We start from the raw sequence: 27947 nt of genomic DNA, 5'->3' as shown, positions 1-27947 counted from the left end.
AAACACTACACAACTCTACTGACATCCATGGACTTGCAACATGATCCAGCCCACCAAAATCAGTCCATTTTGATGGTTCGATGCTCCCCACATCTGGTTACTCTTCCGAGCGACTGAGCAAGTCAGCCCCCACGTTGTCCCTTCCAGGAATCGCCTGGATGGTATACATGTAGGGTTGCAGAGCCAACGCCCACCGCATCAACCTCTTGTTAGTCGCCTTCAAACCCTCCAGGTACTCTAAGGGTTTGTGGTCAGACTGTCACGTTTCAATATATCACTTAAGGTGATTATGAACCGGTTAATTACTACTAATTAACTAACCACACCACGATCCACTCTCGCAGTCATACAATTAAATAGAGTCAATAAAAGTATAAGTTTCAGACGCCTGTTTATGTATAAACTCGCCACCTCCCTCGAGCCTTCACTCAAAATATGTTCCTTTTACGTTCTCAACACGTAAAAAAACCCGTGATCACTGACAAAATGCCAGTAGTATATAGAAAATTATAGTAACACGCTGATCCCGTGTAAATACAGTCAAATGAGAATGTTCTGTTCAAAAAGCTCTAGTTCATGCAGGGGTCACACACCCCACGTTGTCACTACTCCAATGAAATCACAGATAAGAAAAGACAACGGTGGTCAACGGGGTGCGTAAGACACGGTGCACTTAGCTTTCTTTCTGTATGCTGGTTAGCCGGTATGCTGGTTAGCCGGGTTGCTGGTTAGCCGGTTTGCTGGTTAGCCGGTTCGCTGGTTAGCCGGTCTGCTGGTTAGCCGGTTAGCGTAGCTTCCTCAGGTCCCAGCTCCAACGTCTGCAGCTAGCAGTGTCCCGCCAAAGGCAGCCGTGCAGCGGTTACAGGAAACCGAAACGAAACGAAGGCTGCAAACAGAAAGCATCGGTGCACTAAACATGTCTGCCACCCCTCACCCACCACCTTAAAACGTGTCATCTTTAAATACCTCATCGAGCACGTGGGCCTGCACAAAACGGACTTTTTACAACAACAAAACAGTCATTTTCCGTCCTTCTCTCCCTATCTGCAAAAACCATATACAGATTAGTATTTTAGCGTCACAGAGAGTAAATTATGCGCTAACCTGGAAAGAACAACAGAGAGTATTTCATTCCACAACACAGACTCATCAACAGCGTTAAATAATGATTTATTACCTCAAAAGCCTATGATTGTACTCTCATGGAAGCAAAATCCGCTTCCTCCCTGGAACAGCCTCTGTTCGTCAACAGTGACCAAAAACCTCCAGAACCCCTTGTCGAATCCTTATGCGAAAGCCATCGCCGACGAAGGAATGTTGACGACTTGTCCTCAGCAAAATAGTGGCAGTGAGAAAGGAAAAACTAGTGGAAGCTCCCCTAGAGTGCCGAATACAATATTCGGTGAAAAACCATCATACTCTAGAAACTGTGTATTAGATCCTTCCCCTTCTGCCGCTGGGTGTCAAGTGCGCCGCCCTTGTGTCTCTCCCAGACAACCTAGCCAATAACACGTGACTGACCTTGTCACAAAACCAGTCCAGCTATACACAATTCTGCCTCCCAAGCAGAAAAAAGACACGAGAAACTTAATCCCTGAAAATCCCGTGCGCGCTGTCAGCGAAAAACCGTCAGCCCTATGACAGCAGAAACCCCCACTGTGAAACTCGTGCACTACAAAACATCCGTGCTAGTTGAGCACTGTCAGCAAACTCTGCTGTAGCCCAATATCACGTACAGGCGCTTTCTATCATAATCGACCAAGAACAGGCACTCCACTGAGTGACACTTTCTTGGTCTCTGTCACCCGATCGTGACACACCTCCCCTCTTCAAGACGAAACCTCGGTTTCGCTCACAGTCATGTTCTCCTCTACAGCCCGAGAGAGAAAGTCAGCTCCAACATTGTTGGCGCCCGGAATGACGCGTACCGTGAATTGGTACGGTTGGAGAATCAACGCCCAGCGCATAAGTCTGGCGTTTGCCAACCTTGCAACCTGAAGATATTGCAGAGGTTGATGGTCCGTCTCCAGACAGAAAGGTCGTCCGTACAGGTACGCTTCGAACTTCTGGATGCCCCAGACAATGGCGAGACACTCGCGTTCAACCGTTGCATACGCTGCCTCGGCCGAGGTCAGCTTACGGCTGGCGAAGCAAACAGGGTGCAAAAACCCCTCTGTCTCCTGAAGCAACACTGCCCCAAGTCCCTTCCCTGAAGCGTCTGTCCTCAGCACGAAGTCCTTGTTCAGGTCTGGTAGTCGGAGAATAGGCTGACTGGTGAGTCGCCTCTTCAGGGTGTTGAATGCGGAGCTGCATTCCTCAGTCCACACTACAACGGTCGGTTGTAGTTTCTTGGTAAGGTTGGTCAGTGGTAGAGCGATTTCGGCAAAGTGCGGGATGAAGCGTCTGTAGAAGCTGGCTAGGCCCAGGAAAGACCTGACTTCTTTCTTCGTGCGCGGTGGCTCCGCCTCCCGAATCTTCTGGATCTTGTCGTCCTCTGGAACGAGCAATCCCTCGCCGACAACATGACCCAGGAAAGACAATTCCCGAAATCCCAAGTAGCACTTGGACGGTTTAGCTCCCAGATTTCCGTCCTTCAACCTTCCAAACACGTCGCGCAGGGCGTCGAGATGTTCAGTCCATGTCTCTGTCGCGATCAGCACATCGTCGATGAAACTGCTGATGTCCTCGCGCTTCAATGGTTCCAAAAGTTTCCTCATCATGCGAGTGAAGACGGCACCTGCATTCTGTAGACCAAAAGGCATGACTGTCCACTGGAACTGGCCGAATGGAGTGGTAAATGCAGTCTTTGGGCGATCTTCCTCGGCAACTGGAATTTGCCAGTATCCCTTGGTGAGGTCTAATTTTGAAAAATACTTGGCCTTGGCCAAGTGACTGAAGAGGTAGTCCACATCAGGCATGGGTTCCGCGTCAAACGCCGTAATCTTGTTCAGCTTCCGGTAGTCGACACAGAACCTGACGCGTCCATCCTTCTTCTTCACAAGCACAATTGGTGAACTGTAGGGAGAGTTCGCTGGCTCGATGACGCCCAACTTCGTCATGTCGGCGATTTCCTTCCTGACCACCTCCTTCTGGGCATGAGGCATGGGATACTGCTTCGTCCTCACTGGCTGTTTCTCCAGCAAGTCGAAGGTAAACTCCTCTAGATGCGTCTGAAGTGGTATGTCTGTAAGGACCCGTGCTGCATCCTTCAGGATCTCTTGCAAGTCCGCCTGCTGGTCGTCCCCAAGATCAGGTGAGATGTGCACGTCCGTGTGATCCTCACTAGCCTCCAGCGGACAAACTGGTACACGTCCTCCTCCCTGTTCTTCCGTTGTCTCGTCCATCACGACAGCAACTGCTTCTGTCACTTTGTCCTTTTCCCCGTAGGCAGTCCTCTCTATGTAGGCGCGCAGCAGGTTGGCGTGGTACAGGCGTGCTTTCCCGTTCATGACGATCCTGTAGTCGTTCTGGCCCACTTTCGCTGTCACCTCAAAAGGTCCTTGCCACTGCAGTTGTAGCTTGTTGTGTTTGACAGGTAGAAGTAGCAACACCCGTTCTCCAATCTTGAAGCTGCGCGGCCGTGCCTTGCGGTCGAATCCTCGCGCATAACGCTGTGCTGCTCTTCCCAGGTTCTCTTGAGCCAGTTTGCAGGTCTCTTCAATCCTGTTCCTGAGTTCTACGATGTAGGTCGCTGTCGTCTGCACCTCCTCGTCAGCTTCTTCGTCCGTCCAAGCCTGACGCAGGATAGCCATGGGACCGCGTACCTGTCTGCCGTACAACAACTCAAATGGGGAAAAGCCCAAGCTCTCCTGAGGAACCTCGCGGTATGCAAAAAGCAATGCTGGGATGTACCTGTCCCACGTGCGTGGTTTCTCCTGAGCTAGTTTCCTCAGCATGGTCTTCAAGGTGCCATTGAACCTTTCCACCAGTCCGTTGCACTGAGCATGGTAAGGAGTGGTGAAGTGCTGCTCCAGTGATAGCAGTCGTGCTGCCTCCGCCATCACTCCTCCCGTGAACTGCGTGCCTCTGTCGGTGAGTACCTCTGATGGAATTCCCAGCCGGGACCACATAGTAACCAGAGCCTCAGCTACTCGCGTGGCTTCAATCGATTTCAGAGGGATCGCCTCTGGGTATCGAGTAGCGTAGTCCACCATGGTCAAAATGTATCTGTTTCCGTCCTCAGACGCAGGCAAGATGGGCCCGATGATGTCCACTGCCACCCGACGAAAGGGTTCGTCGATGAGCGGCATCTTCTCTAAGGGGACCTTCCTCACCCTTCCTTTGGCAACCACCTTCTGGCACTTATCGCAGGACGCACAGAAACGTCGGACATCCGTGCAGATGCCTGGCCAGTAAAAGTGGCGCCAGACACGATCCGTGGTCTTCTTGGTGCCAAGATGACCTCCCAGAATCGAGTCGTGTGCCGTTGCCATGACACCCTCGCGAAACTCGCGAGGCACGACAACCTGTTTGAATGTACCTTCTTGGTTACTGAACTCACGGTAGAGCAACTTCTTGTCCCTGAGGAACTTTGACCTCCCATGCTTCCCGCTCAGCTTCACCTTCCCCGACTTCGCGTGCTCCCGAGGAGTCGCTAATGTCGGATCAGATGCCTGAGCCTTCGCGAGAAGCGCGGGGGTCACGTTCCCCAGGGCAGCTCGTGCAGCAGGTAGGGGTTTGAGAGGTTTGTCCTCTCGCTCCGCCTGTGCCCGCGTGAGCACTGACATGACGTCGGGAGACCGATAAACGGGAACCTCCCTGGTGACGCCGTCCACAAACTGAACCCGGTTTCCAATGAGCAGGTCGCATGGAGGATCGTCCATGACGACGGCCACAATGGTCCCCGTGAACAACGGTGTTACGACCTTGATCACTGCCGTGTTCAAGTCGTAAGCGTGAGATGCCTCGGCCATTCTCACTCTGATGCTGTCTCCTGTGTAGGCCATAGCTGGAACTAGACTCGCCCGAACCACTATCATGTCTGCCCCTGTGTCCCGCAGACCTTCGCCCTTCACTCCGTTAACGTAGACGTTGCAGTGGGGCTGGAAATGTTTCCTGGAGCACGGAACGCAGAGTTGTGGAATTGTGCATGAGCTCGTGACGTCCCTTAACTCCTCACTGCCAACAAAGTGTACGCCCTTCTGGTCAGCCTGTCTCCTGTGGCAGTCCTTCTTCACGTGGCCCCGCTTGTTGCAGTAATAACACTGGATGTCAGTTCTGGAACTTGATCCTTTGTGTCCCTGATCGTCCTTCCCGTCCTTGGGTCCTGAAGAACCTGAATTTCCCGATTTTCCCGGCCGTGAGCCTGAAGATTTGCCGGAGATCGCCTGGGCGTCCTCGTGTACTCTGATCCAGTCGGCTGCCTCCTGAGTAGTCTTTGGCTGGTGCTCCTGCACGAAGGTCACCACCTCAGGTCGCAGGCTGGACATCAGTTGTTCCATGACAATGAGGTCGGCAAGGTCGTTGACGGTCCAGTCCTTTTCGGCCATCTCTACCCAGCGCCGCAGGTAGAGATTAAGGCGTGCCACAAACTGATGGCTCAGCTCGCCGCTCAGTCTCTTGCTGTTACGCAGACGTCGTCTGTAGGCTTCCGCAGTCAGGTTGAAGCGCTGGAGTAACGCCTTCTTTAGTGCCTGATAGTCTCTCGCCTCGTCGTCCTCCAAAGCGTTGTAGAGCTGCAATGCGCGTCCTTTTAAACAGGTGCTAAGGCGGCTAGCCCACGTGGCCTCTTCCCACTTCTGGTCAGATGCAATGCGCTCAAACCGGCGTAAAACGTCGTCGAGCTCGTCCTTGTCGTCGTCGAACGTCGGCAGTCTCGTACGGTCGGCAACAAACGTCGGCGCGCTAGCCTGAGTAAGCGTACCCTTCTCGGCCTGTAGTCTAGCTAGCTCTAGCTGGTGATCGCGTTCGGCCTGTTTGTCCTGTCTGTCACGTTCTGCCTGTCGTTCCCTTTCTTGTCTGTCAAGTTCGGCCTGTCGTTCGGCCTGTCGTTCCTGTCTCTCAAGCTCGTCTTTCTTATCCTGTCGGTCAAGTTCGGCCTGTCGTTCGGCCTGTCGTTCCTGTCTCTCAAGCTCGTCTTTCTTTTCTTGTCTGTCAAGTTCGGCCTGTCGTTCGGCCTGTCGTTCGGCCTGTCGCTCCCTTTCTTGTCTGTCTCGTTCTTCTTTTCTCGTCTGTCGCTCTATGTCCTCCTTACGTTCTAACTCCTTGCGCTTAAGCAAACTACGCGCTCTAACGCGTGCGTCTCGCTCTGTCTGTTCCTCGCTACCAGGAGTCTCAAAAGTTAATCTCTTCGTAGGAGATCCCCCTGTAGCCATGGTTAGTTTAGCAAAGCTTTATCACAAAAGTAAGTCTAACGCAGCTATAGCTAGAATACGCGGTGATGAAATGGATACAAAAATCCAGCAACCGGAAAATGCAGAAGAAAAATCCAAACGGTGTAGAACAAAACGCGTAGCCTACTTTATGGCTGCTTTTTGCGGTGAAACAAAGTGTTTCCCACAGCCGTGGCCTACTTTATCGGCTGCTTTTTGCGGTGAAACAGAGTGTCTCCCACAGCCTTGGTTAGGACAGAAGTCCTCGGACCCTTCCCCCCCAAAATTCCAACAAAGTCAAAATATGGAGAAAAATCCAAGTAAAACAAGACGGTAGAAATGTAACCTGTTACAGAATGCGAAACAACAATGTAGAGAAAACTGAGTAAAACGAATAACAAATCCGCTAACCCCGCTCAGCTCTCTGCAACGGAAAACTCTGAACGTACAACAACAAAGATTCACAAACAAAGGAAAGGGAGGTAATCACAGTTAGCGCATACAATAGCTTACAAATTACAATTTACATTTCCTGCAAGATGTGAATCGCTTAAGGTGTGGTATATGATCAAAACTATACAAAAAAGGGTAGCACCAAGCAGAAAATAAGTCGAGCACTGACGAGATTATCTGCTCTTAGTTATCCTTAATTGGTGGGTCTTTATCAGTTGGAAATTAACTGAGTAAATCCCGGCTTGGCCCCCATGTGTCACGTTTCAATATATCACTTAAGGTGATTATGAACCGGTTAATTACTACTAATTAACTAACCACACCACGATCCACTCTCGCAGTCATACAATTAAATAGAGTCAACAAAAGTATAAGTTTCAGACGCCTGTTTATGTATAAACTCGCCACCTCCCTCGAGCCTTCACTCAAAATATGTTCCTTTTACGTTCTCAACACGTAAAAAACCCGTGATCACTGACAAAATGCCAGTAGTATATAGAAAATTATAGTAACACGCTGATCCCGTGTAAATACAGTCAAATGAGAATGTTCTGTTCAAAAAGCTCTAGTTCATGCAGGGGTCACACACCCCACGTTGTCACTACTCCAATGAAATCACAGATAAGAAAAGACAACGGTGGTCAACGGGGTGCGTAAGACACGGTGCACTTAGCTTTCTTTCTGTATGCTGGTTAGCCGGTATGCTGGTTAGCCGGGTTGCTGGTTAGCCGGTTTGCTGGTTAGCCGGTTCGCTGGTTAGCCGGTCTGCTGGTTAGCCGGTTAGCGTAGCTTCCTCAGGTCCCAGCTCCAACGTCTGCAGCTAGCAGTGTCCCGCCAAAGGCAGCCGTGCAGCGGTTACAGGAAACCGAAACGAAACGAAGGCTGCAAACAGAAAGCATCGGTGCACTAAACATGTCTGCCACCCCTCACCCACCACCTTAAAACGTGTCATCTTTAAATACCTCATCGAGCACGTGGGCCTGCACAAAACGGACTTTTTACAACAACAAAACAGTCATTTTCCGTCCTTCTCTCCCTATCTGCAAAAACCATATACAGATTAGTATTTTAGCGTCACAGAGAGTAAATTATGCGCTAACCTGGAAAGAACAACAGAGAGTATTTCATTCCACAACACAGACTCATCAACAGCGTTAAATAATGATTTATTACCTCAAAAGCCTATGATTGTACTCTCATGGAAGCAAAATCCGCTTCCTCCCTGGAACAGCCTCTGTTCGTCAACAGTGACCGAAAACCTCCAGAACCCCTTGTCGAATCCTTATGCGAAAGCCATCGCCGACGAAGGAATGTTGACGACTTGTCCTCAGCAAAATATGTGGCAGTGTGAAGGAAATAACCGGTGGAAGCTCCCCTAGAGTGCCGAATACAATATTCGGTGAAAAACCATCATACTCTAGAAACTGTGTATTAGATCCTTCCCCTTCTGCCGCTGGGTGTCAAGTGCGCCGCCCTTGTGTCTCTCCCAGACAACCTAGCCAATAACACGTGACTGACCTTGTCACAAAAACCAGTCCAGCTATACACAATTCTGCCTCCCAAGCAGAAAAAAGACACGAGAAACTCAATCCCTGAAAATCCCGTGCGCGCTGTCAGCGAAAAACCGTCAGCCCTATGACAGCAGAAACCCCCACTGTGAAACTCGTGCACTACAAAACATCCGTGCTAGTTGAGCACTGTCAGCAAACTCTGCTGTAGCCCAATATCACGTACAGGCGCTTTCTATCATAATCGACCAAGAACAGGCACTCCACCGAGTGACACTTTCTTGGTCTCCGTCACCCGATCGTGACACGGACTGAATGCAGAAAGGTTTTCCGTAGAGGTACGGGCCAAACTTCCGCACCCCCCACACCACCGCCAAGCACTCGCGCTCGATGGTACTGTAGTTACGCTCCGCTGGCAGCAACTTTTTGCTCGCACAGGCCACCATCTGCATCCCGTCCCCCTGGTCTTGGAGTAGCATCGCCCCCAACCCAACACCGGATGCATCTGTGCGAAGAGTGAAAGGCACGGAGAAATCCGGCAGCTTGCACACCGGCTCTGTGGATAACTTCACTTTCAGCGTATCAAGGGCCACCTGCATAGGCTTCGTCCATCTGACCTTGTTGGGCTGTGACTTCTTGGTTGCGTCTGTCAGCGGGAGTGCAATGTCAGCAAAACCCGGCACAAATCGACGGTAGAATCCGGCTAGTCCTAGGAAGGATCGGATCTGCCGCTTTGTTGTTGGCCTGGGCATCTTCGCTATCTTGTCCATCTTCCCTTCCTCGGGTTGAATCACTCCATTTCCCACCATGTGTCCCAGGTACTCCAGGCGTTTAAACCCCAAGTAACACTTGGATGGTCGAGCTGACAACGATGCTTCCTGCAGCCGCTGGAATAAAGCTCTGAGACACTCCAAATGACGCTCCACGGTTTCAGTTGCCACTAATATGTCGTCAATGAAATTGTCGATCTCGATCATGTCGAGAGGGCTCCTCATCATCCTTGAAAAGATGGCTCCTGACGTCTTCAACCCAAACGGCATCACCGTCCACTGGTAACACCCCTGCGGTGTTGTGAATGCGGTCTTGGGCTTGTCTTCTGCCGCCATAGGGATCTGCCAGTATCCTTTTGCCAGATCTATCTTGGATAGATATTTCGCCTTGCTGAGCTTGGCGAACATGGCCTCCATGTTGGGCATAGGTTCGGCGTCAAACTCCACTATCTTGTTCAAACGGCGGTAGTCGGAGCAGAACCTCTTTTTTCCGTCTTTCTTCTCCACGATCACGATTGGAGAGCTGTATGGGGACACCGACGGTTCAATGACCCCCATCTTCAACATCGCGTCGACTTCTTTGGCGATAATGTCCCGCGTCGTGAATGGCAAGGGGAACTGACGGACCCTAACTGGTTCGTCATGCGCCAACCGCATGCTACACTCTGCCAGCGAAGTCCTCCGTGGCAGATCAGTGATGACATCCTTGTTGTCCTTGAGGATTTCCTTGATCCCTAAATGCAGTTCTGGCGTCTCTGGATCCAAGTGCACATCCTCGATCGTTTCCTCTGACGTCAGTGGTATCAACGGAATGTCTTCGTGAGATGACTGCACTGTTTCCCACTCCTCCCCTTCATCCACCACACACACCGTTGCTATCGCTGCAGGCCGCTCCACATACTTCTTCAGCATGTTGGCGTGGAACAATTTCTGCTTGGGCCCTATCCTGATGCGGTAGTCACACTCGCCCACTCTTTCCTCCACGACGTAGGGTCCTCGCCAAGCCATCTCCAACTTGTTTTTCTTGAGAGGCAGGAGTAGAAGAGCGCGATCTCCAGCCTCGAAGGTTCGGCGTTTGGCCCCGCGGTCGTAGTGCTTCTTCTGGCGCACTGCTTCCTCACACAGATGTTCCCTAGCAATTTTGCATGTTTCCTCTATTCGGTCCCGGAGGTTCAACACGTACTCGGACGCGGTCTGCGCTTCCTTCCCGTCTTCTCCTTCTTTTGTCCAAAGATCCCTCAAGATGGCCATGGGTCCCCTCACCGTACGGCCGTACAGCAACTCGAATGGGGAGAACCCAGTACTTTCCTGCGGAACCTCCCTGTATGCGAACAAGACACCTGGGATAAACCGATCCCATGTCTTGGGGTCCTCCACACACAATTTCTTGATCATGGCTTTCAATGTGCCATTAAACCTTTCAACCAAGCCGTTGCATTGCGCATGGTACGGCGTAGTGGTTCGTCCCTTGACGGCGAGCAACCGGTGAACTTCTCGCATGACGGCCCCGGTGAACTGTCCACCCTGGTCCGACAGGACCTCCTTGGGTATCCCCAACCTCGTCCACATAGTCCACAGCGCTTCAGCCACCTTCTCTGCCTCGATGGACTTAAGTGCCACAGCCTCGGGGTAGCGCGTCGCATAGTCCACCATCACCAGGATGAATCTCGCCCCACTGTCAGCTGCTGGCTTGATCGGCCCCACCAAATCCACCGCCACCTTCTCAAATGGAACATTGGGCAGAGGCATTTGCCCAAGCGGCACTTTGGCAACTCGTCCCTTCGGCGTGACTTTTTGGCATCGGTCGCAGGACTGACAGTATCGTCGCACGTCTTCGCACAGGCCTGGCCAATAAAAATCTGCCCATAGACGTTCGCGGGTCTTCTTGGTTCCCAGATGTCCTGCCATGGGTGTGTCGTGGGCGAACTTGAGTAGTCCTTTCCTCAAGGATCTGGGAACGCATATTTGTGAACACTCCAATTTCTTCTCCCGATAAACCCTCTTGAGTATTCCACGAGACATCTTGAACTCCACCATGCCCTTTCCTGCTTGTATCGGTTTCCCTTCCTTGGCCAGTCGTTTTGCGCGCACGAGTGTTTCATCTTCTTGTTGCAAGACTTTCAGCTGATCCGGAGTCACTTGCAGCCCTTCAATCTGCACCACCACCACCGGTTTCACCGGCCGTGCACCTGCTTCAGCCTGTGCTCTGGTTGTCACTGCCGCACACAACGCCCGTCTGGGATACATCGATACTTCCACCCAGTCTCCGCTCGTAAGCTGGGCCAGGTTTCCCAGGAAAATGTCAGGCCTGATGTTGTCGTTCACGATGGCAAGAATCCTCTCACAGATGTACGGCGATTCTACGTCAACCCATGCTAAGGGGTATGTCTTTGTGCAGTCTAAGTCGGCAAACTCTACGTGCACTGTCCCGCTGGTGTAATCCTCAGGCCTAACAAATGCAGCCTTTACCATGGTCTTGTCTGCCCCTGAATCACGTAGACTGATTGCGTCTCTCCCGTTGACCTTGCACCTTCCCATCGGCCGAAATGGAATTTTCTCGCAGTCTTTGCACAACGGCTCTGACGGCTCGGAAGATTTCGTCTGGTCATCTTGCTCGGTCGTCATGCAGGCGTTTGCGGTACACTCCCTGGCAATGTGTCCCGCCTTATTGCACCGATAACATATCACTCGATTGTTGTATTCCCGATTCCAGTTCGTCTTTTTGTTCCTGCTGCCCTCTACTGGCCTCACTTGGCCCTCTGACTGCTCTGCCTGTTCCCCCGATCCCACTCCGGTCTTGGTACTCCCGTTGCTTGTAGTCTTCTCCTTTTTCTTTTCCTCATCGTCCATTTGGCCCCCGATGTTACGTTTTGCGTTGAACAATCTGGCGTCCCGTTTTGATTCCAAGTGAGTGAACGCTAACACCGCCGCTTCCTTGGCTGTAGCTGGCTTTTTATCGCTGACGTACTGGAACAGCTCACCCCGGAAATTTGACATCAACTGTTCTCTCAGGATCAGGTCATACAGCCGGTCATAGTCTCCCGCACACTGTGACATCGCGATCCATTGATCCAACACGGTCTGCAGCCGACGACTAAACTGTACAAAGTTCTCGTCCCCTTGCTTTGTGATGTTTCTGAATTCCCGGCGGTAGTGTTCTGGAGTATGATGGAACTCTTCTAACAGCGCAACCTTGAGCATATTGTAGTCGCTGGCATCCTCGGGAGTCATCCGTAGGTATGCTCTCTCTGCGCGACCCTTCAATTGGTCTGCTAATCGACCTGCCCATGTCGCCCTGCTCCACCTGTGTGTTGTCGCTGTTCGCTCGAAGTGGAGGAGGTAGTCGTCAATGTTGACAGAATCATCACAGAAGGACATCTTTACCCGGTATTTGTCGAAACTCGGATCTCTCTCAGTCCCCCCTGTGCGCAGAGCTAACTCCTCTTTCCACCTCGCCTCACTTGCTTGCAGTTCCTCTTCCCGTATGCGACGCTCCTCCTGGCGTCGCTCTGCCTCATCTCTGCGCCGGGCTTCTTCCTCTTGGCGTCGTGCTTCTTCTTTCCTTTCTTGGAACTCCCGTTCCTCTTTCCTTTGGGCCGCCTCATCCTTGCGTCGAGCTTCTTCTTCCTTGCGTCGAGCTTCTTCTTTCTTGCGTCGAGCTTCTTCTTTCTTCTCCTGAAGTTCACGTTCCTCTTTACGTCGGGCTTCTTCTTTCTTCTCCTGAAGTTCACGTTCCTCTTTACGTCGGGCTTCTTCTTCCTTGCGTCGGGCTTCTTCTTTCTTCTCCTGAAGTTCTCGTTCCTCTTTACGTCGGGCTTCTTCTTCCTGGCGTCTGGCCTCTATCTCTTCCCTACGCTGGGCTGCTTCTGCTTGGCGTTGAGCTTCTTCTTTCTTCTCCTGAAGTTCTCGTTCCTCTTTACGTCGTCGCCGCTCTTCCTTCCGCAACTTCGCCTGCGCCGCTCTCTCCTCGATGATAGCCGCCTCCCTGCGCACTTGGGCCATTACAAACTGGGCCAACGTCGCCCCTTGCAAACCCAAGCTTTCGCCCTGACGACGGAACCGTGCCAACTCCATGTCCACCGACTCGTCGTCAAACCCACTAGAACCCTGGACCATGATCGGCGACACTCCCCTTACAGCTTGGCCCTCACCGTACCCCATCGCCAAACGCTGCGCCCCAACAGACCTCGGCCCCAACAATCCTGGCGTCACCAAAGACCTCTCCATCCTCGGCGTAGAAACCGCACCCGGCGTACCACCCGTAGCCAACAACGTCGCACCGCCACTTGGTACAGTAAACCGAGGAGGGGTCACCACCAGGGATGCAGCCGCAGACGTCGCTGGAACCTTCCCCTCCATCCTAGCTGCCCGCCTCAACTGACGCTCATCCCGATCTAAATTCGACATCTCGTTGACAAACCAACCTCACCTTGACCCAACTCCAAACTCCAAAAATGATCGTCCACAACAACCGCGGACAGAATAATACAAAGCAACAACCACAATAGAACTTACCCAAACAGCCAGCTGACAACCTAGGTAGAGTGAGATCCAAGTGATCAGTTCGGACCCCAGGTGTGCTCAAACTCACTCGTTCTCTCTCCTTCCTCTACCGGGTCAAAATAGCCACCCAGGCTTAAAGCCTTTAAGTCGCCCGCCAACCGCCCACGCTAGTCCTCATTCATACCCTTTCACAACTGATTCACACGAGTCACGGCCCTTACTTCCCGATGCTATCTAAACCCTTCCTAATCCCCGAAATGAAACTCCTATCCCACCGCTGCCACCATTGTAACTCCCCTAAGTTTTGGGAGAGGTATAGGAATACCTTTTATCGTACAAAACACTCAGACACAATCAACCACTCTTACTCTAATCACTGACTCCACACCCAAGCAACATTCAAACCAAAGTTTATTATTTACACACACGACATCACCGCATTCACATTCACACCCAATCACAATCACTCAAAATCAAAGATAGATGAAGTAGGAAGAATTATCTTAAAGTTTTAACGAAACAAAATGGCTATGAGAATTTATAACTTAATACTAATAAAACTGTAGATACCCCTAAATATTACCATTTACCACCTTAATCCCCTAATCCCGAAAAATCAAGATGTCTCTTTACAAATTTATCTCAACTCAAAATCCGCTTATCTTCACCTACATTAATCAATTAACCCCGTTATTTATTAACTAACTTTTATTTCTAACTTATGTTTACACTAATACCTCGCGATAGGGACTACCGACGTTTACTGCTACACTGCCTTCAACCTTGATGCATAAGATCAACGCCAAACGCAGCTACACATGAAACCCGTAGGCCCAGCCACCAGTAATACTAATTAACTTAACTTTAAATAACAAACCCCGCAATTCTCTTCCACTTATTTCAACACAATATTTGTCTAATGGTACGAACACTAATTCATCAATAACTTCTTACTTCATAACAACAAAATACCATATCACTACATAATTTTCTCTTCGTGTGTAGTGATCATGACGTTTCACATCAAAGTCCAGTTTCAAATCTCGCCGATCCACAAAATCAACCGTCGCTCGAAAAAATAAAGACACTCCAGATTAATCCCGTTGAAATGTAATTAACCAGGCCTGGTACTAAATTACTAACCTAATATTTAATTAATAGTCAATTACTACCTGGTTTCCTCTAACACTTGCAGAATCTCCATGTCTTTAATGTATTTAAACTAACTTATAGGTCACAGTGCTTATTGAAGCCACAGCTGCATAACTCAGGCACACAGATGCCATAATATATTCTTGTGCACAGACTGCTCGTGGCAATAGAATGCCAGCACCTTCCACACTTTACCCACTGACGGTGGGCCACCTCACCTCCACAGCTCACACTTTGCGACACACCGGTGGTCAAAAACCCCACCAACTAGCACGCCTTCCTCCCAGGTATAGAGTCGGAAGCATCTTGCACCCGGAAACTCATGCTGTCTCTTATGTCGTTCGTCTCTCCTGGCTTGGACTCTTCCACAGCCCCGCTTCTGTGCTTGAACGCTGTCGTAGGAACAAAGCCAAGTATAACTACTTGTTCCCCCAACAATACTTCAATTATCTCCCCTTACCCACACAGTCCATAAATTAACTCTCCTAACAACAAAATCTCCCTCATTAGACTTCCCATAATTATCAATTTTCATCGACTTACAAAGTCCCCTCTTTACTTAATTACTCATTAATTACCATAATTAACTACTTAAGGGGATGTGCGGGGGTGATTTTTGAGCTTTTGGGCAGATTTGGGCATTTAGACATTTTGACTGTTTGGAAAACTGTGGTCATTTTTCTTTCAATTTCTGCCGTTGATGTTGCATATACATGTTTTTTTTGTGCAATAAAAATAAATTCAATACACCAACCCTCGCCTGATTGCGTTCATTTGTCTTGAACTTGCCTTATTATTGCCGATTTTCAACACCTTGATCAGCAAATTTGAGCAGACGACAGGGCGAACACTGCATGACGTTGCTTGCTACATAGCCTCCCCTGTTTGCATGTGACCGTTGTTTCGTTATTTTCCGGACTACTTCGGCTCTAACGGAACATTTTCAATGTAGGTCAATCTACGCCAACTTCCTTATACGGAGAGTATGACGTATGATGTGATCTTGATTCGTTCAACCGGGGTCACGTGGTACAACAATGGCGCTTGTTTACAAGCAGTGAAAGTACACGCTCATGTGCAAAAATGGTTCGCACCAAGCCATCAACAACCAGAGGAGCCCCAAAATCTACGAAAAAGAGGACAGATCAAGTGAAGAATCAATGGAAGGCGAAGAAATCAGCGCAATCAGCTTCTGTGCTGGCTGACGTGGCAGAATTAGTGCCGGTTTTGGGGTCGTCTGCTAGTGCTACATTTTCCGCGTCGATTCCTTCGAGTTCGACTGAAAACATTCTCGGCACGAAGACAAGAAGTGAGATCAAAAAAGAATCGTATGAGAGGTTTGTGTCCGGTGGAGTTGACACTAAGTCATCTGCTGCTACTGAAACCCTGGTAAAAACCCAGACGGGTGTTGTAGACTTTGCCGAAGTAGACAGTATGGTTGCAAGTCTGTGCTGTCCACAGTGTAAAAACAAGTGCTTGTCTCTTTGCACAGACTCCAGACCAACAAGTGGCTTGGCAGTATTTGCCCAGGTGAACTGTTCTTTGTGCGAAGAGCCTGTGTATGAACAGTATCTTGCGACAAAATTTAAGGCCAAGACAAAAGTGTTCGACATGAACAGACAGGCAGTGTATTCCTCACTTGCTTGTGGACTGGGAGCCACCACATTCAGAAATTTCTGTGAAAACATGGATTTAGCTGGACTTCACCACAAGACCTTTCATAGTCATACTCATGCCAGCCAACTATTCACACAACTGGAGAAATTCCGGAAGCATGTGTTCAGTGACACTGTTGCATATGTTCGAGAAGTTCATGCAAGATACTGTGGCACTACTCTTGGTGTCGACGACTCCCTGAACATTATTGTGAGCTATGATGGCACCTGGCTTACTCGTGGACACTCTTCGCACATTGGAGTTGGGTGTGTTGTGGACTTACTTACTGGACTCTGTGTTGATGCCCATGTCAAGTGTACCTACTGCCAGGTGTGGAGTCTACGGGGCAGAAGCTGTTTCAGGAAAAGCCAGAGGAGTATGCGGCCTGGCTCGTGGACCACTTGGACAAGTGTGAGGTGAACTATAAAGGTAAATTATATCTGTTTGCACAGACATATTTGAATAGAGTTTATTTCAAATTGGCTTCCCAGAACTGAGGGAGCTAGAATAGTGGTCAGGGGATGGCAAATAGTACATGTATGTGTGGCACAATACAAGTGTATTTAAAAACGTTCAAATGGTATCAATTAATGCATTATGCTTAACGTTTACAATCAAACAATGTTCAGTGCACCTATACCTGCTGCTAGAAATTTAATATTCAGTAATTTGGTAATTCCATGTTTATTTCATTTTTTTTCCGCATTAATTATAATTGAAGTATTAGCTGGACAATGACTGTGAATAACACATGCGCGCACACGTACACACACACACACACTTAAAAAATACTCTGTTTGCAAATTACATTTCTTATTTTGTTCTTGTTTGCAGGCTCATCAGGGATGATGGAGGTGGAAGCAGCCCGTGTCATATGGCGTCGATCGGTGAACACCAACAAGCTTCGCTACACAACACTACTGTCGGACGGTGACTCCAAGACTTTTACATAGCTCAACGACATCAAGCCCTATGGTGAGGATATTCACATTGACAAGGAAGAGTGTGCGAACCATGTGAGTAAACGACTTGGTACAGCTCTTAGAGAGTTCAACTTTGGACCTGCTGCTGCTGCCGACTCTGCCCAGTTCTTCGGATTCTAGACTGGACATCACATGAAGAGGCTTGGAGCAGCCAGGATGCACAAGAGGGTGCGGAACAGTCTGAAGGCTGTGAGAGACAAGCAAAGTAAAAGGAGAGACAAAGTGCGGGCAGCCAAGTCAGAGAGACTGGAAGAACTTGTTCAGCTGGAAGGTGGCCCTGCATATGCTGCAGGCATGTTCTAAGTTTTGACTAAATGTTTTAACTTAGACGGGGAATCGAGATGAGGGTCATTGGTGTATGTGTGTGTGTATAAAGTGATTCCGAGGAAACTACTGGACCAATCTTGACAAAACTTAACATGAGAGTTCCTGAGTGTGATATCCCCAGATGTTTTTTTCCATTTTTTGGAAAGATGTCTTTGATGACGTCATATCCGGATTTTTTTAGGCAGTTGAGGCAGCGCTGTATCACCCTAATTTTTCAACCAAATTGATTGCAATTTTGGTAAAGCAATCTTCGACGAAGTCCGGACTATGGTATTGCATTTCAGCTCAAAATCTTAAAAATAAATTAATGAGTTTGCTTGTTAAAGTTGTCATTAAAATCTAATTTTTAGTAACAAATTAAACCTTGACTGCATTGCATTCCTCATTTTTTCCTGAATTCAAAAATATATAGAAATGTCATGTTCACTCTAACAATGTGCTCATAATTACAGAAAATAGGTTTAGTAACATATATGGTCTCATGCTTTGCGGAGACGAGCGTGATCCGTCTCGGTATTGTTAGCCGAGACTATCTAAATGTATCTCGTAGTCTTGGTGATGACTGGTTTGTGGTGTTGATATTTAAGTTTCATACCGATTGACTAAATGTTTTTATATCGCTTTAGGCGACTTGTCATTGTTATTGTGGTTAACATTATTCTCATATATATATTGTGGTTATTGTGGTTATTGTACGCGTGCAATTGATGACTTGGGTACGTTTCGTAATTTGGAGCTAGCTTGTGTGTGTGTGTGAATGTGAGCGAGTGAGCGAGCTTTTTTTGGTGTGCATGCTGTGATTGGGAGTGTGTGTATGCATTGTTTGTAACTCGGAACAAACAATTTTCCAGGTGTACTGCACATGTTTGAAATAACTTATGTTTTATGTCTTCCCTAACTTTTAAACGGTGTCTCTAAGGTGTGAAAAACATTCCTCAGTGTGGAATTTGGTGATACATGTATGTATTTTGGGTTTAATTACAACTATCAATGGTTTCAAAACAAATTGTGTGCGTTTTTGCCTTTTCCTCAGTTTGCATGTTTTGACATTTGGGAACAACATGATTTCAAATCTACTGGTTAGATTTCTGTGAAATTCTGCATACTTGTACTTTTACATACTATCTACAGAGTTACCATTTGAATAATGAATCGGAAAAGAAATGTTGGCTTTACGATTTTTTTAATATTAAATTTTACGCAAAATTTCAACATTATGATAAAAAAAATTTTTTTTAAATAACTGTAATACTCACAGAAAAAATAAATGGTAAATCTGTAGATATGATCTAAATCTATATTTATGCAAAATATTGGACAGAAATCGAGCATTTGGATATGGAAAAAACGGTTCCTAAAATCCAATATGGCTGCTGTTTACTTTCCTGTTTCTATAGCAACGACATACAAAATAAACAAACACATTAACGTTTTTTAATTCAGAGACCATCAGTATTATAACAAAAGCGACACAAACAGTGCTGATCAATATATATGGAAAATAGCGATTTGGCCCTCACATGGCCTTAATTAACCACCCTGGCCATCTCATCAAAGTTACTATTTAACTTTAACCACAACATCATAATCAAAATACCAGAGTCCCAACATAACCAATTATATAATAATTCTTACAATTTTCACTCCCTTAAATACCTAATTATAGTCTTTACTTTTATACAATTGTAAATACACCATCATCAATATAAATGTACAAAGTATTTACAACTCCCATTTCACAAAATCAATACAACATGGCTGCCCCCATAATAAACAATTCCTATTCCATTATTTGACCCAACCATTCACAAGCAGCCCCTTCACAAACAACGCCACTTCCCTCACCCCTTATGAATTTAAGTCATATTACATAGTGGCACCTCGTTCTTCCCTCTTTCTCTAACCGTGATGACGTCACATATTTACAACCAACCCCCCGTCTTCTGTCTAGACAGTGAACTCCCGTTTACACCTCCCGTACCTCGTGTCCAATTTTCCGCACTTGCAACTATTACACGACTCATTCTCTGGAGTTAACGCTCTCTACCTTAAATTCACCCTCCATAAAAATAAATCCTTCCCACACATGAGTTCACTCGCAGTAACTGCTGACACCTCTTTTCTTCTTTCCACCAGCCTACTCGCTCTCCACACTTCTTGCACAATGAAAAAACTGTCCACCCCCTTTCCCTCGTTTCCCATTCCCCCTCTCCCCTTTCTACCTCAGACACCATACACATAAAATGACACCAACCAAGGAAACTAAAAAAAAAACTAGAACTCTCTCATACACAAACATTTCCGAACCAACAAATTTTGACCCTGCCTGAGCACGGAAGGAGAGAAAAACTACAGAATTTCAACACACCTTGCCGTTCGAGGACTGACCACCCGTAGAACCCTTGAAGCCACACCAAGACAGCTGGAACACAACTTGTCTCCGGGGTTGTATAAAACATCAACACGCCGGTCGGCCGGATAGAGCATTCACAACAACCATCCGTTTCCTTCACAGTTTTACACAGCAGTGACCTTCGAGCCTGTGACTCGTTCACGCACCACACAACACCACGTGCGTGAATACCCTCCCGCGATTGGCTGTCCATATCCACGGACACACACTGAGTCACTGTATAGGCACTCATCTAAGCCAAAACCGCACGAAACCCAGCTCATGCACGAATTACAAAACAAGTCATGGCTGGACTTGGGCAGAGTTTGTGACACTCTTGGTCAATTGCGACTGAAAGCGCCTGTGCGTGAGTCGGGGCTATACAGCAGAGTTTTGCTGACAGCGCGACCACGGATGGTTTGTGCCGCACGGTTTTTTCGGGGATAATTTTGCTTTGCGAGGCAGAATTGTGGATAGCTGAACTTGATATGTGACAAGGTCAGTCACGTGTTATTGTCTAGGTGGTCTGTGAGAGACACAAGGACGGCGCACTTGACACTCAGCGGCAGAAGAAGAAGGATCGAATACGACGGTTTCTAGAGTATGATGGATTTCACCGAATAGAATATTCGGCACTCTAGGGGAACTTCAGCGAGTTATCACCTTCTCACTGCCACATGTTTTGCTGAGGACGAGTCGTCAATCTTCCTTCGCCGTGCGAGGGTTTTCGCATAAGTATTCGGCAAGGGTTTTTCTGGATGTTGTTGTCACTGTTGACGAACAGAGGCCATTCCAGGGAGGAAGCGGGTTTTGCTTCCATGAGAGTGCTACATTCATAGGCTGTTTGAGGTAATAAATCATTATTTAACGCTGTTGACGAGTCTGTGTTTGTGGAATGAAATACTCTCTGTTGTTCTTTCCGGGTTAGCGCATAATTTGCTCTCTGTGACGCTAAAATACTAATCTGTATATGTTTTTTGCAGATAGGGAGAGAAGGACGGAAAACGGCTGTTTTGTTGTTGTGAAAAGTCAATTTTGTGCAGGCCCACGTGCTCGATGAGATATGTAAAGATGACATGTTTAAAGGTGGAGGGTGAGGGGTAGCTGACATGTTTAGTGCACCGATGCTTTCTGTTTGCAGCCTTCGTTTTCCTAACTTCTGTTCGGGCTGCCTTCTGCGGGGACACGCTAACCAGCACACCGGCTAACCAGCGAACCGGCTAACCAGCTAACCAGCGAACCGGCTAACCAGCTAACCAGCGACTGGGTGCGGCGCCTGATGCCTCCACAGTTCCCTGCTTCGTCACCACGCTAACCAGCACTTCATTCGACGGAGCAGTTGTGGAGGCTAAAAAGACTAATTACAGGCCGTCCACCCAGTGGCCAAAGAAAGCTAAGTGCACCATGTCTTTGCACCCCGTTGACCACCGTTGTTATTTTTGCTATCTGTGATTATACTCGAGTAGTGACGACGTGGGGTGTGTGACACCTGCATGAACTAGCACTTTTGGAGCAGAACAGTCGTATTTTTCTTATCTTTACACGGGATCAGCGTGTTACTATAATTTTCTATTCTAACTGGCATTTTGTCAGTGACCATTGGTTTTTTACGTTTTGTGAACGTAAAAGAACATATTTTGAGTGAAGTCTCGAGGGAGGTGGCGAGTTTTTACATAAACAGGCGTCTGAAACTTATACTTTTGTTGTCTCTATTAAATTGTATGACTGCGAGAGTGGATCGTGGTGTGGTTAGTTAGTTAGTAGTAACTAACCGTTTCATAATCACCTTAAGTGATATAATGAAACGTGACACATGGGGGCCAAGCCGGGATTTACTCAGTTAATTTCCAACTGATAAAGACCCACCAATTAAGGATAACTAAGAGCAGATAATCTCGTCAGTGCTCGACTTATTTTCTGCTTGGTGCTACCCTTTTTTGTATAGTTTTGATCATATACCACACCTTAAGCGATTCACATCTTGCAGGAAATGTAAATTGTAATTTGTGAGCTATTGTATGCGCTAACTGTGATTACTTCCCTTTCCTTTGTTTGTGAATCTTTGTTGTTGTACGTTCAGAGTTTTCCGTTGCAGAGAGCTGAGCGGGGTTAGCGGATTTGTTATTCGTTTTACTCAGAGTTCTCTACATTGTTTCGCATTCTGTAACAGATTACATTTCTACCGTCTTGTTTTACTTGGATTTTTCTCCATATTTTGACTTTGTTGGAATTTGGGGGGGAAAGGTCCGAGGACTTCTGTCCTCACCAAGGCTGTGGGAAACACTCTGTTTCACCGCAAAAAGCAGCCGATAAAGTAGGCTACGCGTTTTGTTCTACACCGTTTGGATTTTTCTTCTGCATTTTCTGGTTGCTGGATTTGTGTATCCATTGTTTCATCACCGCGTGTTCTAGCTATAGCTGCGTTAGACTTACTTTTGTGATAAAGCTTTGCTAAACTAACCATGGCTACAGGGCACACTGTTCTATTTGGTGCGAGATTTGCACTTTCAGCTGAACTCGCTTACAGCTCGTTGGCTCACTTATAGCGTGCCGCGGCGCGGCCAGTGACCTTGATTCCCTTTCGCGCGCTGTCTCTAGCACACAAAGGCTCTATGGAGCTTGTGTGCGATGGCGCCAGTTTGAAAAAAATACGTGATTCTTGGTGTGAAAAAGGGATCGTTTCAGTGACTTACACCTGGGATTATGTTCATCTTGTGTATTTTGTTACTTGAATATACAGGCATTGTGTTGGTGCAAACTGGAGTTTATTCATTCGACTCGTTTTGTTTGATTTTGTGGTAATACTAATATCACTGGCACTCAGCTCTTGTTCTTTGTTCCTGTTAAAAGAAACAGAATTTGCGCGTTGTATATCAGTTTATAATCACACTGAATACTGATAACAGCCCAACCGACTGTGTTTTTATTTTGCCATCAGTAAGTACTTAGTCTTAACTGTGTGATAGAGTGAAAACAAGTTAGGTTAAAGGTGTTTGTGTATGATTTCTGAAGCACTTTTGTGGGGTAAGTTGTGTGAATTAACCCACGCGCAGGTTCTCGGAACAGGCACTCGCTACAGTACGCTATTATATGCAGCTCTGTTGACTGTCGTGCATTTCATCTTGTTTGTTTTGTTTTGTGTTTTCCCCCTTCTTTTTTGTTCTTAAGCATGTACATAGTGTGTGTGTGTGTGTGTGTGTGTGTGTGTGTGTGTGTGTGTGTGTGTGTGTGTGTGTGTGTGTGTGTGTGTTCATATGCGTGTGAGGGAATGTGATCCCGCGTAAAGAGTGTGTTTACACTCACATTTGAACCGTTTAGTTTGAAATTACACCCACTCTATTCCATTACAATGCACGTCATCTTTTTTTTCTTCAGCATCTCAGAGAAATAACAACCCCAACTGTTGTTGTGTTGTTTTGTTTCGTTTTGTCTGTTCTGTTTTGTTTGCGATAATGAAACAAACGTTAAATTGTCGTCGGATCGACGAGTTTTCTTTCCTGTGGTATATATACAAGTTTGTGAGAACAATACGAGTGAAAAACTGTGTTGAAAAACTTTCAAATCGACTTGTGTGCTGCTATTGGATTACTGACCAACAGTTGCAGGGTCAGGTAGGCTTTTTGTTTTCTTCACATGCAGCTAACAATTTGCATGAACATGTATTGAAAGACCGTTTTTTCTTTCTTTTATATTACAGGCATTAATTGCACTATTTTGAATTATATAAACGCAAAACAAATTTCACATGCGCACCATACGCATGCCTATAATATGTTTTTAAATACGACTGTATATACTCTGTTGTTTGTATATATATTTTGTAAAGTGTTGTACATGTATATATCAGTGTACTTAGGGATTACCTTTGTCTTTTTTTCCAATATTTTGTGTTCTTTTATTGTGACACATTGATTATGATGTTTTGTTTACTGTGTTGTCTTCTGTCCTCTTATAGATTGTGCCGTGCTTTCGGATGTTGGGTTTCCTGTTTATTTAACTGTAGCATACATGTGTTTTTCAGATCTGTAAGGTGTGGTATAATTATTTACTTGAAGAGCAAACACCTTTTTTAATTCTCTCATTTAGCCTTTTTTCTGTCTTGTAAATTGTGGCATGTTTTGTTTCATACGATTGACATACATGTATTATCCGCCTATGTGTTGTCTGGGGCTAATATCATGTGGCACTTCGAGCGGATTTGGGTGAGCGCGCGCGAGCTATTTTTTTTTCTCCTGTGGTATATTATATATATATACAAGTTTGTGAGACTTGTATAGGAGGGCCGTGAGGTAAGCTTTTTTGTTTTATTAAAATGCAGCTAACAATTTTCATGAACATGTATTGCCGTAAGATCTTTTTTCTTTCTTATATGTTACTGACATTATCTACACTATTTTGAATTTTATATCTACACTATTTTGAATTTTATAATTATATAAACGCAAAACAAATTTTACATGCGCACCATCAATGACTTTTACTAGTAGTCCTTGGCATAATATGTATGTAAATACGATATACTCTACTGTTTGTATATATTTCGAACGCACACACACACACACACACACATGTACACACACACACACACACACACACGCACGCACACACACACACAGTGACACATTGGAAAACACCGCCATGAGTAAGCATCTTCGGCGTCATTGACAAACCTCCAAAAGGAAAAAGAAAGGTCACCTGTTATTCTATTCTCAAGAGTATACAATGTATAACCACTGTTCTACTTTCAAGTATTACACCCTACGCATGGAGACTATTTCCTTGCGGGAGTATATAGAGGGCCACTTATCAGGCATTCTGAACAGTGCAGAAAACGTTCTCACTGTTTTTAGGCTCTCTCTAGAGCGCGCGAGCTACAGAACCTTATCAACACAGCAGCTGCTGGCCACGCTAGCTGCAGACAAAGAAAGAGTCGTCTGTCAGGCGCCACTGTGAATGGGGCCGGGTAGGAGGGAAATGGGGGGAGGAAAGGAAAGGGAGGGTAAATAGGGGGATGAGGGTGGTTCTTGCCGGTTATTTTTAGCTGGAGCCAGCCTGGAGCAGAGAGTGCCTGAAATGAAACACAGTGAGGGGGATCTCCTACGAGGAGAATAACTTTCGAGACTCCTGGCAGTGAGGAACAGACAGAGCGTGACGCACGCGTTAGAGCGCGTAGTTTAGTTAAACGCAAGGAGCTGGAACGTAGGGAAGACATAGAGCGACAGACGAGAAAAGAAGAGCTTGACAGACAATAACGACAGGCCGAACGTGAGAGACAGGAACGACAAGACGAACGTGACAGACAAGAACGGAAAGAGAAAGATGAACGTGACAGACAAGAAAAGAAAGACGAACTTGACAGACAAGAAAGGGAACGACAGGCCGAACGTGACAGACAGAAAAAGAAAGACAAACTTGAGAGACAGGAACGACAGGCCGAACGTGACAGACAGGACAAACAGGCCGAACGCGATCACCAGCTAGAACTAGCTAGGCTACAGGCCGAGAAGGGTACGCTTACTCAGGCTAGCGCGCCGACGTTTGTTGCTGACCGTACGAGACTGCCGACGTTCGACGATGACAAAGACGAGCTCGACGACTTTCTACGCCGGTTTGAGCGTATTGCATCTGACCAGAAGTGGGAAGAGGCCACGTGGGCTAGCCGCCTCAGCACTTGCTTAAAGGGACGCGCATTGCAGCTCTACAACGCTTTGGATGACGACGAGGCGAGGGACTATCAGGCACTAAAGAAGGCGTTACTCCAGCGCTTCAACCTGACTGCTGAAGCCTACCGACGACGTCTGCGGAACAGCAAGAGACTGAGCGGCGAGCTGAGTCATCAGTTTGTGGCACGTCTAAATCTTTACCTGCGGCGCTGGGTGGAGATGGCCGAGAAGAACTGGACCGTCGACGACCTTGCCGACCTCATTGTCATGGAACAACTGATGTCCAGCCTGCGACCTGAGGTGGTGACCTTCGTGCAGGAGCACCAGCCAAAGACTACTCAGGAGGCAGCCGACTGGATCAGGGTACACGAGGACGCCCAGGCGATCTCCGGCAAATCGTCAGGCTCACGGCCGGGAAAATCAGGAAATTCAGGTTCTTCAGGACCCAAGGACGGGAAGGACGATCAGGGACACAAGGGATCAAGTTCCAGAACTGACATCCAGTGTTTCTACTGTAACAAGCGGGGCCACGTGAAGAAGGACTGCCATAAGCGACAGGCTGACCAGAAGGGCGTACATTTTGTGGGCAGTGAGGAGTTCAGGGACGTCACGAGCTCATGCACAATTCCACAACTCTGTGTTCCGTGCTCCAGGAAACACTTCCAGCCCCACTGCAACGTCTACGTCAACGGAGTGAAGGGCGAAGGTCTGCGGGACACCGGGGCAGACATGATAGTGGTCCGGGCGAGTCTAGTTCCAGCTATGGCCTACACAGGAGACAGCATCAGGGTGAGAATGGCCGAGGCATCTCACGCTTACGACCTGAACACGGCGGTGATCAAGGTCGTAACACCGTTGTTCACGGGGACCATTGTGGCCGTCGTCATGGACGATCCTCCATGCGACCTGCTCATTGGGAACCGTGTCCAGTTTGTGGACGGCGTCACCAGGGAGGTTCCCGTTTATCGGTCTCCCGACGTCATTTCAGTGCTCACGCGGGCACAGGCGGAGCGAGAGGACAAACCTCTCAAACCCCTACCTGCTGCACGAGCTGCCCTGGGGAACGTGACCCCCGCGCTTCTCGCGAAGGCTCAGGATTCTGACCCGACATTAGCTACTCCTCGGGAGCACGCGAAGTCGGGGAAGGTGAAGCTGAGCGGGAAGCATGGGAGGTCAAAGTTCCTCAGGGAGAGGAAGTTGCTCTACCGTGAGTTTAGCAACAAAGAAGGAGCTTTCAAACAGGTTGTCGTGCCTCGCGAGTTTCGCGAGGGTGTCATGGCAACGGCACACGACTCGATTCTGGGAGGTCATCCTGGCACCAAGAAGACCACGGACCGTGTGTGGCGCCACTTCTATTGGCCAGGCATCTGCACGGATGTCCGACGTTTCTGTGCGTCATGCGAAGTGCCAGAAGGTGGTTGCCAAAAGAAGGGTGAGGAAGGTCCCCTTAGAGAAGATGCCGCTCATCGACGAACCCTTTCGTCGGGTGGCAGTTGACATCATCGGGCCCATCTTGCCTGCGTCTGAGGACGGAAATAGATACATTTTGACCATGGTGGACTACGCCACTCGATACCCAGAGGCGATCCCTCTGAAATCGATCGAAGCTACGCGAGTAGCTGAGGCACTGGTTACCATGTGGTCCCGGCTGGGAATTCCATCAGAAGTACTCACCGACACAGGCACGCAGTTCACGGGAGGAGTGATGGCGGAGGCAGCACGACTGCTATCACTGGAGCAGCACTTCACCACTCCTTACCACGCTCAGTGCAACGGACTGGTGGAAAGGTTCAATGGTACCCTGAAAACCATGCTGAGGAAACTGGCTCAGGAGAAACCACGCACGTGGGACAGGTACATCCCAGCACTGCTTTTTGCATACCGCGAGGTTCCTCAGGAGAGCTTGGGTTTTTCCCCATTCGAGCTGTTGTACTTCAGACAGGTACGCGGTCCCATGGCTATTCTGCGTCAGGCTTGGACGGACGAAGAAGCTGACGATGAGGTGCAGACGACAGCGACCTACATTGTAGAACTCAGGAACAGGATTGAAGAGACCTGCAAACTGGCTCAAGAGAACCTGGGAAGAGCAGCACAGCGTTACGCGCGAGGATTCGACCGCAAGGCACGGCCGCGCAGCTTCAAGATTGGAGAACGGGTGTTGCTACTTCTACCTGTCAAACACAACAAGCTACAACTTCAGTGGCAAGGACCTTTTGAGGTGACAGCGAG

At 47.8% G+C, this 27947-nt stretch overlaps 2 protein-coding genes and 1 long non-coding RNA gene across 3 annotated transcripts in view; 1 reads left to right on the top strand and 2 right to left on the bottom strand.

Moving 5' to 3' along the window:
* The window catches only part of LOC138973714 (uncharacterized), a 343943-nt gene that overhangs the window by 129924 nt on the left and 186072 nt on the right, over positions 1–27947 (bottom strand). The window lies entirely within an intron of this gene.
* On the bottom strand, positions 98–13158 carry LOC138974368 (uncharacterized). Its single transcript, XM_070347085.1, has 2 exons — positions 8548–13158; positions 98–256 (listed from the first exon to the last, which is right to left on the bottom strand). Exons 1-2 carry the CDS (start codon positions 13156–13158, stop codon positions 98–100), a joined length of 4770 nt encoding a protein of 1589 aa, XP_070203186.1.
* On the top strand, positions 15300–19028 carry LOC138973710 (uncharacterized). The gene is made up of 2 exons (XR_011458112.1): positions 15300–16782; positions 17188–19028. It is a non-coding gene; the product is annotated as an uncharacterized lncRNA (long non-coding RNA).

Source organism: Littorina saxatilis, linkage group LG8 (genome assembly GCF_037325665.1).
Source record: "Littorina saxatilis isolate snail1 linkage group LG8, US_GU_Lsax_2.0, whole genome shotgun sequence".
In the NCBI taxonomy this organism is placed as follows: Eukaryota; Metazoa; Mollusca; class Gastropoda; order Littorinimorpha; family Littorinidae; genus Littorina; species Littorina saxatilis.
The sequence above is the reverse complement of the archived record's forward strand: the minus strand, read 5'-3'. Positions and strand labels throughout refer to the sequence as shown.

What these genes read in the sequence shown, in the direction of transcription:
- LOC138974368 (XM_070347085.1), bottom strand. Translation starts at nt 13,158, where the DNA reads ATGGTCCAGGGTTCTAGTGGGTTTGACGACGAGTCGGTGGACATGGAG. An exon ending in GTGACGGAGACCAAGAAAGT is followed by an intron (nt 257 to 8,547) that starts GTCACTCGGTGG and finishes GAAACGTGACAG; the next exon opens with TCTGACCACAAACCCTTAGA.